The sequence below is a fragment of the Triticum aestivum genome, chromosome 3D (genome assembly GCF_018294505.1).
Source record: "Triticum aestivum cultivar Chinese Spring chromosome 3D, IWGSC CS RefSeq v2.1, whole genome shotgun sequence".
NCBI classification, from domain to species: domain Eukaryota; kingdom Viridiplantae; phylum Streptophyta; class Magnoliopsida; order Poales; family Poaceae; genus Triticum; species Triticum aestivum.
Window position 1 is genome coordinate 511,828,505 of NC_057802.1, and position 14,851 is coordinate 511,843,355.

A 14,851-nucleotide genomic window follows, 5' to 3' on the forward strand; every position below is an offset into this window, starting at 1 on the left:
CATGGCATAGAAACCGTCGACGAGGTCGCGTCGCTCGGGAGCCTCACGTTGGGCATGGCATAGAAACCGTCGACGTTCTTCGCCTCCCGCGTGGCGGTCTGGGTGCCGCCGCCTCCGCGCGTGCACTGCTGCAGCGTGGTGTTCCGGACGCAGCCCTCAGCGTGATCGCCTTGCAGCCATGCCAGCGGCCGCCGGCACGACGGCAGCTCGTTGTCGGCGCACGGCGGTGAAGGCCCCGCAGAGGGCCTAGACGTCGCGCTGCGCCTTCGGCTGCGGCCGGCTGACGCCAGGAGCTTGATCTGACCCATCACGTCCTGTCGTCGACACACTCGCGTCCTCCTTTGCGCATGCCCTGGGACAGTACTACCACCTCGCCGGCCGGCTCGCCGCCGAGGAGCACAGCGATAGGACAATCACCGTCCCGCTGCGCTGCACGGGGGAAGACGCCGAGCTCGTCCACGCCGAGGCGCCCAGCGTGGCCGTTGCAGACATCGTCGGCTCGGTGTACACACAGTCGTCGGTGGTCTCGGGATTTTTCCCGTTGAACGCGGCCATCGATCGCTACCCGTGCTGTGGGCAACGTACGGAAACGCAATCGTGGCCGGCCGGCCGGCCGGCAGGCAACGACATCAAGATCAAGGTCAGCAGGTTACTACTCGTTGACAACGAGGTCAAGGTCAGCAGGCAGCTGAGGTCTAAAAACTAAGGCTAATCAACAGTCGAGGGATCAAATTGACAAAAAAAACTGTGCATTACTATTTCCCGTTGATATACCGGGCTTAGTAAAGCATGAACAAGATCACATAAAACCTCATCAGTTCCCTCAAGCCCTGGAGCCATTACAGGTTTCACAAAAAAAAAAAATCTTGTTTGAATCCAGGAGACATTTGTAATGCACACCAGAATGTACACAAGCTCGTCCTTTTGGACACACACATTCTACACATCCTCTGTTACCAACAAAGGCAGCAGGTGCATTCTCCTGCCACTTCATTCTACACATCCTCTGTGTTTTGGTGTGACATTCTACACATCCTTGACATCCCTGGCTGACAAGCTGTCGACATAGATAGATCATAGGCACGGGACACAAACCAGTCAGGAAGTATAGATGGCCACCACGAACCCCATCCATGCACCAGGCTCTCCAAATAATGGAAAACGAAACCGAAAGAAGCGAGCTTACACAAAAACCAATCAGCTCTGTTGATGGCACACGACAGAGACACCAACCCCGGCATCAAGAGCTTCGGGTCTCCGTAGAACGTATCCAGCTTGGTCGGCAAAGCCTTTCAGGGTACTCCCTTGGGACATCCTGCCAGTACAAAGACGACCGGTATGCATGTGTTCAAGAAGGGCAAAAGCATGGAAATGGGGTGAAAAGCACGGCACAAGTGCAGAGTTTTATTATTTTATAGGCTAGCCGGAGCTACCTTGTTCTGTTCCTTTAGAAATGCCGGCAGGGTACATAACTAATCACGGCCAGTTTATGCCTCGCATCTTTGTAGAAGAGTTGAAATATGTATTAACAAGCACCGGCGGTTGCTAGTTGCCAGGCATGCATATCACGTGAATTAAGATAATCGTTACTGCAGGTAACAAGCTAAAAAAGGTTGCTGTCGGAAGTGCTCATTTGGCCTCCGGAAGCTATTTTTTCAGACAAAGTTTCAGAACAAGTAGTGAATCATATCCGGACGACGTAGGCTCGGAACCTCTTGGAGCAGACGAAGCAGCGTGGGAAGTAGAAGGCCGCCACGAACCCCACGACAAATCCGACGGCCGCTCCGATACTGGACTGGTCGTTGAGCCTGTGCAGCCTGATTCGTAACGCTCTCCATCTCTTTCTCGAGCGGGGGCAGTCATTCATCGGTGAAGCACAAAGCTTTGGGTTGTCAGTAAAATTGAACGTGGTTAACCGAGTAAGCAAATCGAATTGTGGTGGAATTTGACCGCTGAGTTGGTTATGCTGGAGGTTGAGGACATTCAGATATTCCAAATTTACGATACTCTCTGGGATTTCACCTGAAAAGTTATTGTACGAGAGATCCAGATATGTCAGGTATGGATTCAGCCGTGAAATATCGGGAATTGGTCCTGAAAAATTGTTATTTGACAGGTCCAGGTGGGTCATGCTGGAACAATGTTGTAGGCCCTGAGGGAATGTGCCTTGAAGTCCTAGGTTGTGGAGATGCACAGAGAGAACCCTGTTCTCGTTGGGGTGCCAGCATTCCACACCAATAAAGGGGCATATGTAACCCTCTCTGGGATATTCAAAGATCCATGAGGATTTGAGTACACTATTGGGATCAATCACTGATTGTTGCAAAGACCTCAGGCACAGGATATCAGATTCAGAACCAAAACACAAGGATGAGCTGCTCAAGAGGAGAAACAAAATAAGGGACTTGGTATCGTCAGCCATCTCAAGCGTGGAGTGCAAACAACTGCTCGGCTAGAAGCTGCGGCTTGTGAATTCCAGTGTCACCTGACCAAAACTTGTGTAAGAATACTTGAGCGCACTACTTGAAAAAAGAAGAGATAATTTCTCAGACATGAAGACACCACAGAACAGCCTCCAGAAGTGCAAAAAACAAGTCAGAAAACCCTTGTTCTTGTTAATTTCATACTATGATACTTCCTAGAGAATATGAGGTGCTTGAGAAAACTCACCGGTTGATCAAGCCAAATCTAAAGCCACCATTGTGCAATACATGAGCGGGTGCAGCCCTTTAAAAACAGGGAATCCCTCCACTGGAGCATAGACTCCTCTTCTGCCAAATCCTGAAGTCTTATTGACCTGGAAGTATTTGCCACAAGTTTGCAAGGAAGAAAGACATACCATGTGCCCACTGCCAATAGTCCCCATTCCAGGGAATCTCCGGAGACTCACCGGTCACCAGTCTCCACTGAGAGAAAAAATAGGTGTATAACTTGTGGAACTGATGCCATCAAGTCATCTAGGAGTAGTATTTACGAGGACGTATGTGACAGGCAGGTAAAACTTCGTCGAGAGTAAAGGTACTAGTGCTTCTCCCACTCCTAACTACTAATAGGCATTTGGATTAAATTATGATAAAGCATGCCTTGGTGCTTATAAATTACTTTTTCACTTGACATTGGGCAAAAACATTAGAAGTGATGTGATGCTACTCCGGGGTGTATCTTGTACAGAAGTTTGTAAAGCACCCGACGAGTCCTAGTCTGAATCATGGTTGCTCTAGCCCTATATGACGGCTCCGGCAGGCACATGTCAGGAAGGCGTCGTCGTGAGTCTCCAGTCTCGGCATAATTAGTTGTCACGGAGGAACGTGTGTCGGGAGTTTGCATGGTTGCCTGGCAGAATAGAATTTTGAGCCCTCTTGCCAGAACTTTGATCTCACGGTCACACCGGGTGAATTTGCAGTATCTTTTTACTCCAAAATATATGGTCGCGCGTCTGCTATCTGGAAATCCAAGGCCTCATTGAGGACCTGAGAGCCTGGCGGGCGGCTGGTTGCTTCCCCACCGCCACCGGCCACCACCATGGCCTTTTAGTTAGCCTGCAGGCGAAACCTGCCTAGGCCAGGCAGGTTGTTGCCTTGGCCGGAGCCGTGCTTGCACTTGTCAGGTAACCTGAGGCCTTGTACTGGCTATGCCTGCTTGTACATGTAAAATCTCTTTCCCTATCTTAATAAAGATCGGCTTTGGCCTTTGGATCGGAAATATTATTGGTCCTCTGAAAACACAAACATGTAACAATTTTTACTTATTATTATCAAATAAAAAATATACCATTTTTACTGTTTCATGAATAGATACCCTTATTATAACGCTACCTAAATTGGGCAAAAATACGGCCATGTGTCTCCTGTTTCACAAATACGAGTTAATTGCATGTTAGTACCACACTTGCGCACCTACTCACGGATTGGTGCCACTACTCAAAAGTTTTGCAATTCGGTACCAACTCAGGGCCTAAGTGGTGCAATACGGTCAGGGGTGCGTATAAACGCGTATTGACAGTAATTCCGACAGGCTAGGCCCACATGTCAGGCGACACGCTGGCCGAATCGGCCCGCGCCGCCCGCTGACTAGGATGAACCCGACCGAGCCGCTCTCTCTCGCCCACTCACTCTCACCCGCTCATTTTGCCTCGCCCCCCTCTGTCTCCGCCGCCGCAGCGCCATGGTCTTCGAGGATGAAAGCAGTGACTCTCAGTCCAGCCTTGTGTACGTCTACTCCTCCTCCTCCGATGGAATGTAGTACCAGGTGTGTTGTTCGAGCTATGGTTAGGGTTAGGGTTTGTTCTGTGATTGTTGGGGGATTGGGGATTTGACTAGGTTATCTTTGTTCATCTTGCTCCTTAGATCCCTTCTAGCATTGAAGACCTAGACTACATGGGCATTGAGACAGCACCCCCAGTCCTGTGCGAGCACCACCGTCTGCCAGCTGAGAGGAGGGTTGCATTCGAGGCATTTCACACTGGCAGGAGGTTCTTAGCCTGCTCAAAGAAGGTAACAATGATTGCAGTAGTCATTGCAGTAGTCTAATTATTGAAATAGTTATTAGTGCAGATAGATATTGCTGAGAGGAGGATTGCAGTAGTTATTGCAGTAGTCTAATTGCAGTAGTCGTTGCAGTCATTGTTTATTGTTTCTGATGCTCATTAGCAAGCTAGTAATTGGTGCTAGTTACAATCATTGCAGTAGGCTGTCAGTACTTAATTGTTTAGTAGTGCATTGTTTAGTCTGGTCACTCCTTTCTGTGTATCATCAGTACTTAATTGACAGAGAGCTTTGTCAGCAGTGCATTGTTTAGTCTGGTCTTTCTTTAATAGGGCAATATCAGTTAATCAAAGTGTCACTTGATAGATTTAATTGTGCATTGTTTATACTATTTTTAAATGCCTAGGGATTTGCAGTGCATCTGGTATGTTGTTCTTTAGTATATATAGTGTGAGTGGAGGCTGCCAGTAGGTCAAATTCTGTTGTATAAGTGGTATATTATGAGAAAGAAAGTGACAAATGATGTTGTTGATGTTGCAGGGAAATGAGAACTGTGGTGTTGTTCAATGGGTTGACCCAGAGTGGCCTCCTACAATGCAGAATGCTCTGTTGAAGCTATGGGAGTTGTATTCAAACATCAGGAGTGATAGGAGGAAGGATAACCTGGATAATATTCACTGACTATTCACCATCTGACAGAAGAGAAAAACAACCTGGAGGCCAACTATGACAAATTGGTTGAAGATGTGCATCAACTTTTCAATGCTCAAGAGGATAGGATGATGGATTTCAGCTACTTGCAGTCCAAGATGAACAACACTGAGGTTAGCAGCTCAGTTGTCTCTGATATGAGGACAGAGACTGAGAAGAAAGATGCAGAGATCTTCAAGCTGCAAGAGAAGTATGAAGTGCTTATGAACATCACAAAGGCTCAAGGCACTGTCATCCAGAACCTGAAGCTCAACCATTTGAAAGAGAAGGAAAAGCTAATCTAGGAGCATCACAATGATGCGATGAAGATGTTGCAGCTTAGGGTTGATGAACTCACTAAGTCTAATGAGAAGCTAATCCAAGAGAATCACCAGATTGAGCTTCACATGGGTGATCTCAAGAAGTGTCATCAGAAGCTCTTTGCAGGCAGAGATCAGCTCAAACTTCATATTGCTGATTTTCTCAAGGCAGAGGAGAAGAATAAGCAGAAGCTGAAGGGGATCCAGGCCATCTTGGCTGACTAAACAATATGAAGATCAAGATCTAGATGAAGATGAAGAAGGGCATAAGTAGTTCACCTTTTGTGATGTATGGTGTTGTTTAGTTAACTAAGTTGAACTCTAGTATGTTGTGTAAGAACATATTTATTATGTTTAGTTGTGAACTAGGTTGAGCTCCACTATGTTATGTCAGAATCTTTTAATTATGGTGCTTCAAGCTCTCTATGATGATCTATGGTGCTTCAAGCTCTCTATGATTTGGTGCATCAAGCTATTTATGATGATCTATGGTGCTTTCATAGTTGGTTTTTATAAGTTATATGATGATCTATGATGGTATTTGGTACATCAAGTTATATTATAAGTGATATGTGTTATAAGTTATATGATAACTGATATGTGTTATAAGATATATTGGCTCCGTCGATGCCGAGAACCCCTAGGCTCAAATTGGCTCCGTCGACGCCGAGAACCCCTAGAACCTAACCCTAGGCTAAAATTGGCTCTGTCGATGCTGAGAACCCCTAGAACCTACCCTAGGCTAAAATTGGCTCTGTCGATGCCGAGAACCCCTAGAACCTAACCTAGGCTAAAATTGGCTCTGTCGACACCGAGAACCCCTAGAACCTAACCTAGGCTAAAATTGGCTCTGTCGACACCGAGAACCCCTAGAACCTAACCCTAGGCTAAAATTGGCTTCGTCGACGCCGAGAACCCCTAGAACCTAACCCTAGGCTAAAATTGGCTCTGTCGACGCCGAGAACCCCTAGAACCTAACCCTAGGCTAAAATTGGCTCCGTCAACACCGAGAACCCCTAGAACCTAACCCTAGGCTAAAATTGGCTCAGTCGACGCCGAGAACCCCTAGAACCTAACCTAGGCTCAAATTGGCTCCGTCGACGCCGAGAACCCCTAGAACCTAACCCTAGGCTACAATTGGCTCTGTCGATGTCGAGAACCCCTAGAACCTAACCCTACAACATTAATCATCAAACATTAACATTGCCAATAAAACTAATCATCAAACCTAATCATCAAACATTAACATTATCAATAAAACTAATCACCAAATCTCATCATGAAACATTAACATTGACAATAACACTAATCATAAAATCTCATCATCAAACATTAACATTTCCAAGAACACTAATCATCAAATCTCATCATCAAACATTAACATTGCCAATAACACTAATCATCAAATCTCATCATCAAACATTAACATTGCCAACAAAACTAATCATCAAATCTCATCATCAAACATTAACGTTGCCAAATTGATAGCATAACATCACCAATAACATTAAACATTGACTCAGGTAAGATAGGTGATAGCAATTCAGTACACTCAAACATAATCATCCAACCAGTTTGACTTGTTGGTTCAGTACAGTCAAACCTAAGCATCCAACCATTGTTCGGGACACAAAACATTGATCAGTACATTGTTTTGAGAAACAACAACTCATGATACTCATTTGTTACCACTGGCAGAAAACCAGGCCATCCAACCAGAGTGACTTGTTGGTTCAGAAGATGTAGAAGGAGTTGCATATCTTGGGGCAGTGAATGGCCTTGCACCACTAGTTGATGGCTGTGATCTTGCACCAGATCTTGCACCAGATCTTGCACCAGACCTTGCTCCAGACCTTGCACCAGACCTTGTACTAGATCTTGCAGGTGGAGGCTGCTGCTGTGATCTTGTAGGTGGGGGATGTGATCTTGTAGGTGTAGGTTGCTGTTGTGATCTTGCAGGTGTCTTGCAAAAAGAAGTGAGATTGGTATTAGCAGTCAACATAAAAAATATTAACAAATGCACTAGTCAACTAATACAAAAGAAGTTAGATTGGTATTACCACATGCTTGTTTTTCCTCATAGCCAAATCTGGTTTCAATTGTTTCAGGCAGTTGGTGTATCTATGGCCTTGGTGACCACAGTTAGAGCATGTTATTGTGGCCATACTACTTCTGTCCTTTGGCTTTGGCACTTCATACTTGCCCTTGATCCTATTCTCTTTCTTTCTTCCTCTCCTAACATGAAATTCTGGTGGCTCTATGTCTTGTCCACGTGTCCTTATCCAGTTATGTTCACCAGGAATAGGAAAGATCATAGGTTCATATGCTGCCAGATAAAATGGTTTTTTCAAGAATTTACAAACAAAGTCCTCTGGAAACCTTTTGGCCTTGTTAATTGCTGAAATTGCATGGTTGTATGGTATGCCACTCAGGTCCCATTTTCTGCAACCACATGTATAATTATCCAAGTTCACAAGGTGTCTTTGCTGCCCACTGGTCACTTGCCATAAATTAACACCAGCTTGAATGGGTTTGCGGTATCTGGCCCTCTCCTTTTCCAGCTCTAGCTTCTCAGCATAATGTGGTGTGATCTCCCAAAAAGCTGCCTTTTCTCTCTCTCTATTCCTATGCCACCTCACCATTTTCTTGTCCTTAATACCATCAACCATAGTCCTAATAGGCTTTTTTCCTAAAATCAAGGATATACTTGTTGAACACCTCAGATAGGTTGTTAACAACCAAATCTATCTTGCAGTTAGTGTCAAAAGCATGCCTAACCCATGTTTTCTTAGGAATTCTGTCGTGGAATTGTCACGGCAGATGTCCTAGTGTCAGGACTTAGTCGCGAGGCCAACACATCTATGTGGTAGCTTGAGAGGGGTTGAGCGGAATCGAGAGACGCAACACAAGACAAGGATTTAGACAGCTTCGGGTCCCGGGAAACATCATCCGGTAATAACCCTACATGTTGTTTGAGGCTAGGTCTCATTATCATCACGGGAGAGTCGCCGGCTCCGGCTCTCGGTGTTTAGCCCTAGAGATTATTTCTTGTTCCCTGTCCCTCTTTGGGGTGCCCTGCCCCTCCTTATATAAGTTAGAGGGGCCGGTTACATGTGGAGTCCTAGTAGGACTAGGACTAGTCTATCTTCTCTTACAAGTTAATTACAAGTCCGGGTCTTGCTTCCTCGTAAAGGAAATATTCGTCATCCCTTTCTTCTTAAGCCGGCCCATCATAAACGTGACCCGGCCTTCTGGGCCTTGGGCCTTGTCTTCTATCTGACCCGCCATCGGGGCCATCCATGAGTCGTCTGGTTCATGAGCTGTCTGACCAATGAGCCGCCAGACCCATGAGTCGCTAGTCCTCCGCCGGGTCATCAGCGAAATGCCAAGTGCGGCCGGGTCATACTTCCGGCCGGGTCATACCGCGGGGTATATCCCCGACATTAGCCCCCAGTTTAATTTGGATTTATCCATGTTAAACTGATCCTGCAATATAAACACAAGAACAAATTTGACAGGTTGTGCTCCGGGTTAAATATTCTTGTAAACCGGCACCTGATCATCCTTGAGTCCTTGACATTTTCTCCTGGAATATCCGGGTCAATAGGCCAGCTTCATAACCCATTTGCTGATATTGGCTCTTGTAAATAAAGAATCCATTTGAATTAGCCTTCAATGCTCTGACTTGACAAAAATATTAGTCTCTAAAATATTCAACTGATATCCAGCCGGCTTGAAGATGTAAAACTTGCCGGTTTATGATTACCACCATTGTCGGGTTATAAAAGCTGATAATTCCGGGTCATGATTGTTGCCAACGCCGGTTCATGATTATTGATGACGCCGGGTTGTAGACACAGGGTCATAATGATTGGTGACGCCGGGTCAATCTGGTTTGCTCAAAACAAAGAATTTGAAAATATTTCTTCGATAATAACATAATACCTGTAGCCCCCAAGTCTTGAGTAGAACAAAGTGATGGCTTAAGACTTGCTTCAATATAAATGCTGCCACTTTGAAGAAATCCATATTGTTCATCTCAGTCACTAGTAAAAACTGAATACTCCATATTATGTAGCCCCCAAGTGCCGGGTTGTCATGCTTGCAGCAACCTGGGACTTGTAATTGCCTTATGCTCATATAAACTTCGACCAGCATAGCCCCCAAGGGCCGGGTCATTATGCAATAATGAGCAGGGACTTTGTAAATATGATCATGTAAACTTGACCAGCAACGTGTACCCCCCAAGGGCCGGGTCAGTAAGATATTACCGAGCTGGGACTTTGTATATGATTCATTGATAATAACAGTATATGATGTAATCTCCACCATGGGGCTTGAACCCAGCTTTGTACTCTACCAACTGAATAGTGGATCTTTCAATATAATGGATTAAGGCTTGTGTACCTTGAATTTTCGACAGGAGCAATTGGTAGCCCCTAAGGGCCGGCTCATTTAGAATGTGATGAGTCGGGTCTTCAATAAGTTGAGCAAAAAATGACTTTGCATTAGCCCCCAAGTGCCATGGTGCATGCTGGCAGTGACATGGGACTTGCATATTTGATGTAATCTCAATTTGAATAATGTAGCCCCCAAGTGCCGGGTTATAAGCCTGCAGCGACTCGGGACTATTCCTATCATTGTAGAATAAATCATATCCATTGATAAAATAATAGCAATTGCGCTGAAGCGACTTTGAAAACCTCAATCATAATATTAGTTTCTGATGACCATAACAAAAATCCAGCCATGTTGGCTATTAAAGATTTGAATAATATAATCCGGTATGAAAACCTCAATCATTCAATATCATTATGAAAATCCAGCCAGTTAAAGATTTGAATACCTCATCGGTTGACAAGTAAATCCGGAGTTTAAATACCCAGCGGCTCTTGGCCGATGGCGATTTAATACGCCTCCATTGTAAGTATAGCCTTTTGAGAAAATCAAGAATTGGTAACCCTTTTGAGACACCAATGTCAATCTTTCGATGACGGGCTTGGACTTAAACATTTATGTAAGTCATAGTTCTGCAAATCCTGCACAGAGCTTAAACAACATATGCCCTGACGACTTAACGTCAAAAGCCAGGGCGGGTAACCACCCAAATGTAGTCTTATCCTGCACACAAGTAGATCACAAGACACCTTGGCGGTTTACCGCAGTGCGGGTCATAATATCTTACATATGACCACGGATGTGTAAAAAAGAAGTCACAGATAAGCCTGTTATGAATCATAACTTTAAAACATAATAATAATATCATACTTGTGATATTGAATTTGCATTTGTCGGTTTATATGACCTGCACAATAAGGGTGATAACCCAATCTTTGATACGCGCATGATTCCAATGGCGCATTTCAAAACATACCGGCGGCTTAAAGTCCATAGCCAGGGCTGGTTTAAACATAATCATGTATAAACAATATCATACCTATGATATTGAATTGTACTGCCGGCTTATGATACCTGTGCAGTAAGTGTGATAACCCAATCCTTAGAAGCCAATGCTTCCACATAGATGATGATTGTCATAAGCCGGCGACTTATCATCGAAAATCAAGCCGGGTTTAAATAGAAACCACTCATATACACTTTAGATGTGTTCAAAAGAGCTTCAAATAAAATCCCAAAAATTATTTGCAAAAAGAAACTTCAAAAAATCTTGAGGCTTCTGATTCGAATACGATCAGAAAACCGTCCCAAAGGGGTTAAGCTAAGATTCGAATACGATCATATAGCCCCCAGTGGCTTTGGCGTTGCCGATCAAGAGGGTACCGACAGCTATGTTCTCTTTGGTTTGAATACGACCTATGTTTCAACAGGAAGCCCCCAAATGACCTTGAGAGTTGTTTAACGACGCTGATTCGAATACGATCCACGTCGGTTCCCAAAGGGGGTTGAGCTATGGTTCAAATATGACCAAGAAACTCCCCAATGAGCTCAGCAGTGTGCCGATCAAAAGGGTATCGACAACTATGTTCTCTTTGGTTCGAATACGACCTATGTTTGAACAGGAAGCCCCCTAGTGATCATGAGAATATTTAACGACTCCGATTCGAATACGATCAGGGTCACATCAAAAGGGTTAAGCTAAATTCGAATACGATCAGCTCCCGATGGTCATTAAAGCAGGGTACCTATATTTGAGTTGTGCTTTGTAACAGACTCTCTTTGGTCCCTTTAATTTTTCCTGAGAACTCGAACTTTGCGAGAGACAACCTCTTTTTGAACCGGAAATTTGTAAACCGGATATTGAGAGCTTCAAAGCTTTATAAGATATAAATTTTACCTTGAGCCGGATGTTTGAACCGGATTTGAAAGCTTCAAAACTTTGCGGGAGAGAGATATCTCTTGAACCGGATTTTAAACCGGAATATTTATTTTGAACCAGCAATTTTCTGACGGCCTTTAAATTTTCATCAATATGGTAGCAGCCTCCGGAACCGGGTTATTTTTCCCTCCAATGATCCGGAGCTCTTGAATGCATTGAAACCGACCAATGCTGCCGAGTCATATCATTGTAGCCCCCGAGTCTCAAGTCGACTCGAGGAGTTGGCTTTGAGATTCTCCATATTGATCATAGCATAAGGTGTATATCATTGGTACTGATAGCGCGATGTGAATCCACAGAAGGTTGAAGTGACTGCGGCGGGTTATAAAGGATCCCATATGAGCCGTGTCAGCAACTCGGCCAATGGTTCCTTCCAACTGGATGTTTTGAAGTTAACCAAACCGTAGTGACGGCGACTTGTGCGCCTGCCCATCGAGCCCTCCAGGTGCAGACGGCGGTTGATAGTATATGATAATTTGCTTCCATTTTGTTGAAAGAAAACCGGGCTACCCAAGCTGTGACTTGCTCATACTCAATAAACAGCTCATGCAGACGGGTGCGGCCCGGTGTGTTGATGTAGACCAGGCCGCGAGAGACGGATGGAAAAGACAACCGCCGCGTCAGAGGCAGCTCAAACAGATGATCCGGCCGTGGCGTTGTAAGCCGGCGCGGATGAGCGAGTTAACCACATCGTTTTGACGTAGTGAACAATTGTCCTGCATCAACACTACTGATGTGCCAGGCCGAAAATAATCCGCCATGAAATTAATGATTGCTAGGTGAAGTTGAAGTCGCTCACGGGTGAACCGGCCGTGGCGTGGTAAACCGGTGCAGACGGGTGAGTCGACCGTGGCGTTGTAAGCCGGCGCGGATGCCGGTGCATGATGATGCTAACGCATATTTCATATGCATAGCATGGCACCACCTTTATAATGAATCATTGTCTTGCATATAAAAATATGCAAACCAACATAATTGTTCTTTGATGACAACAATATGTATAAAAAATAGTCAGAAAAGAGAGCACCTGGTATTTTTTGTCGGATGAACATGGATACTGGATCAAAAACATATCAAACGTATGATGTGGCCCTTGCACCGTATCCCCTTTTCTGAGTAATGACTGCTTTTGAATGCTTCGAAATCCATGTTGATGCGCTGAATGCACATCAAGTATTCATTACTACTTGGTGCATGTAAACAGTATTGCTACCAGCGCTGCTGAATAATGTTTTTCCTTGGTCAGTGTATCAGACTAGTCATTGATGTCTGGGCGCACCAATTAAAATATATCCAGTGTCTGCTTCATCACGGGATGCCTTGATGTGTGTGGTGTAATGAGTGATCCGGAGGGAGTACTTTAAACGAGAATACCCCATATCCCTTGGTTTGTCTTGTCCCCACATGCTCAGCTCAATATTGATTAAACGAATCCAGTGCGTCAGAGAAGCAGTACATAGCGCGCGTGTACGTCAAACGGGTCATTGGGCATAAGGGCGGCTCAGTAGTGCCAGCAGGTTAGAAGCGAGATGCAGGGAGGCCGCGCGGCCAGAGTGGCGACTGCTGCGGAGGCCCCCGGCGACTTGGAGCGAGGCGGCGGCTCGAGGCCGTGCCGGTCGGTCGACGAGGCGGAGGCAGGCAGACGCAGCAGTTTTGCGATGGCTCGATGGTTTAAAGGCAGATTGATATGAGACCGGCACGGGAGGAAACGGGGCCAACTCACAGAGAGGAGCAACCCCAGCGAGGCAGAGTTTCTTTGAATCAAGCAACGTCTGCGGCGACTTATGGCGGAGGCGGTTTAATGCGAAGGCAAGCCTGACCCGGCTTAGGCGGCTCGAGACGGCTATTGAGACAGCCGGGCCGTCCTGCGGCAGCTCGAGGCGCGGCTAGCCCGGAACAGAAAACGGTCCTCCGCGGTGGCTCGACGCAGGGAGACCCAGAGGCGCGGGGTGGCTCTCCGGCGGCTTGCTCAAGGCAGGCTATGACGGGGAACCTCGGCAACTGTACCTGCTCACAGCATGGGCAATACGGCGGCTTTTTGAAGCGGAAAACAAGGCCGCGGGTGGCGGCTCAGACGTGTGGCCGGCTTAGGGCGTAGTATGATGGTGGCACAGCCACGGCAGCTCCTGCAGCAGGTCTGCAGCGGCGATGGCTACTTAAGGCAGACGCAGCAGTTTGGGGGCGGCTCAACAAGACCGCGGTGGTAACGAACTCGGGGATTTAAAACTGAGGGTGTCCAGAACATTGATGCGACTCGTGAGGCGGCCAGCATCTTGAGGTCTCGGTCGTGATTGGAGCAGCGCCCGAGCGACCGATGGCCGGGGTGGTACGGCGAATCCAGTGAAGGTGGTCCACAAACGATTCAGGGTGGCTCTCGGCGCCCAAGGCGGAGGCGGAGTCCGGCGGGTGAAATCCGTGGTGAAGGCGAACCGGGGCGGCTTGGATCCACGCTGGCTGCGGCTCGAAACAGACGCGAGGCCGGGACAGTCTGGCGACCGCGGCTGAGGAGGAACGAGGCGACGAAAACCAGGTGCGACGGAGACAGCGGCGGTGCGTAACGATAAGGCCGGCTCAATGGGACAGGCAGTCTTCGAAGCACGGACAATAGAGGAGTCTGTGGAGCGGTGCTTTGATCCATGTCACGTATAGCTAATCATCAATTTCTTCACTAATCTTTCCAAACAATATCCGATCCATAGTCTGGCTCGATTGGGACTTTGGCTTTTTGCGTTTTGGCGACTTGCTTCCATCAGATTCGTCACATCAATGTTTACACAAGGCGGCGACTCTAACTGTGTTGGTTCTTTGGCGAGTTACAGATCAAGACTTGACCCGGAAAGTTGCGAACATCTTTATCCCTGAGAGAAATCCCTCCAAGAACTCATCACCACCGTGCGCCGAGCCCCACGGTGGGCGCCAACTGTCGTGGAATTGTCACGGCAGATGTCCTAGTGTCAGGACTTAGTCGCGAGGCCAACGCATCTATGTGGTAGCTTGAGAGGGGTTGAGCGGAATCGAGA

The 14,851-nt window shown here is 46.5% G+C and overlaps 1 protein-coding gene across 1 annotated transcript; it reads right to left on the reverse strand.

Annotated features, from left to right (window-relative positions):
* Positions 1–1,431: 1,431 nt before the first annotated feature.
* On the reverse strand, positions 1,432–2,431 carry LOC123075138 (probably inactive leucine-rich repeat receptor-like protein kinase At5g48380). Its single transcript, XM_044497809.1, has one exon. The coding sequence runs from the start codon at positions 2,420–2,422 to the stop codon at positions 1,685–1,687; it is 738 nt and encodes a 245-aa protein (XP_044353744.1). The 5' UTR covers positions 2,423–2,431; the 3' UTR covers positions 1,432–1,684.
* Positions 2,432–14,851: the final 12,420 nt, after the last annotated feature.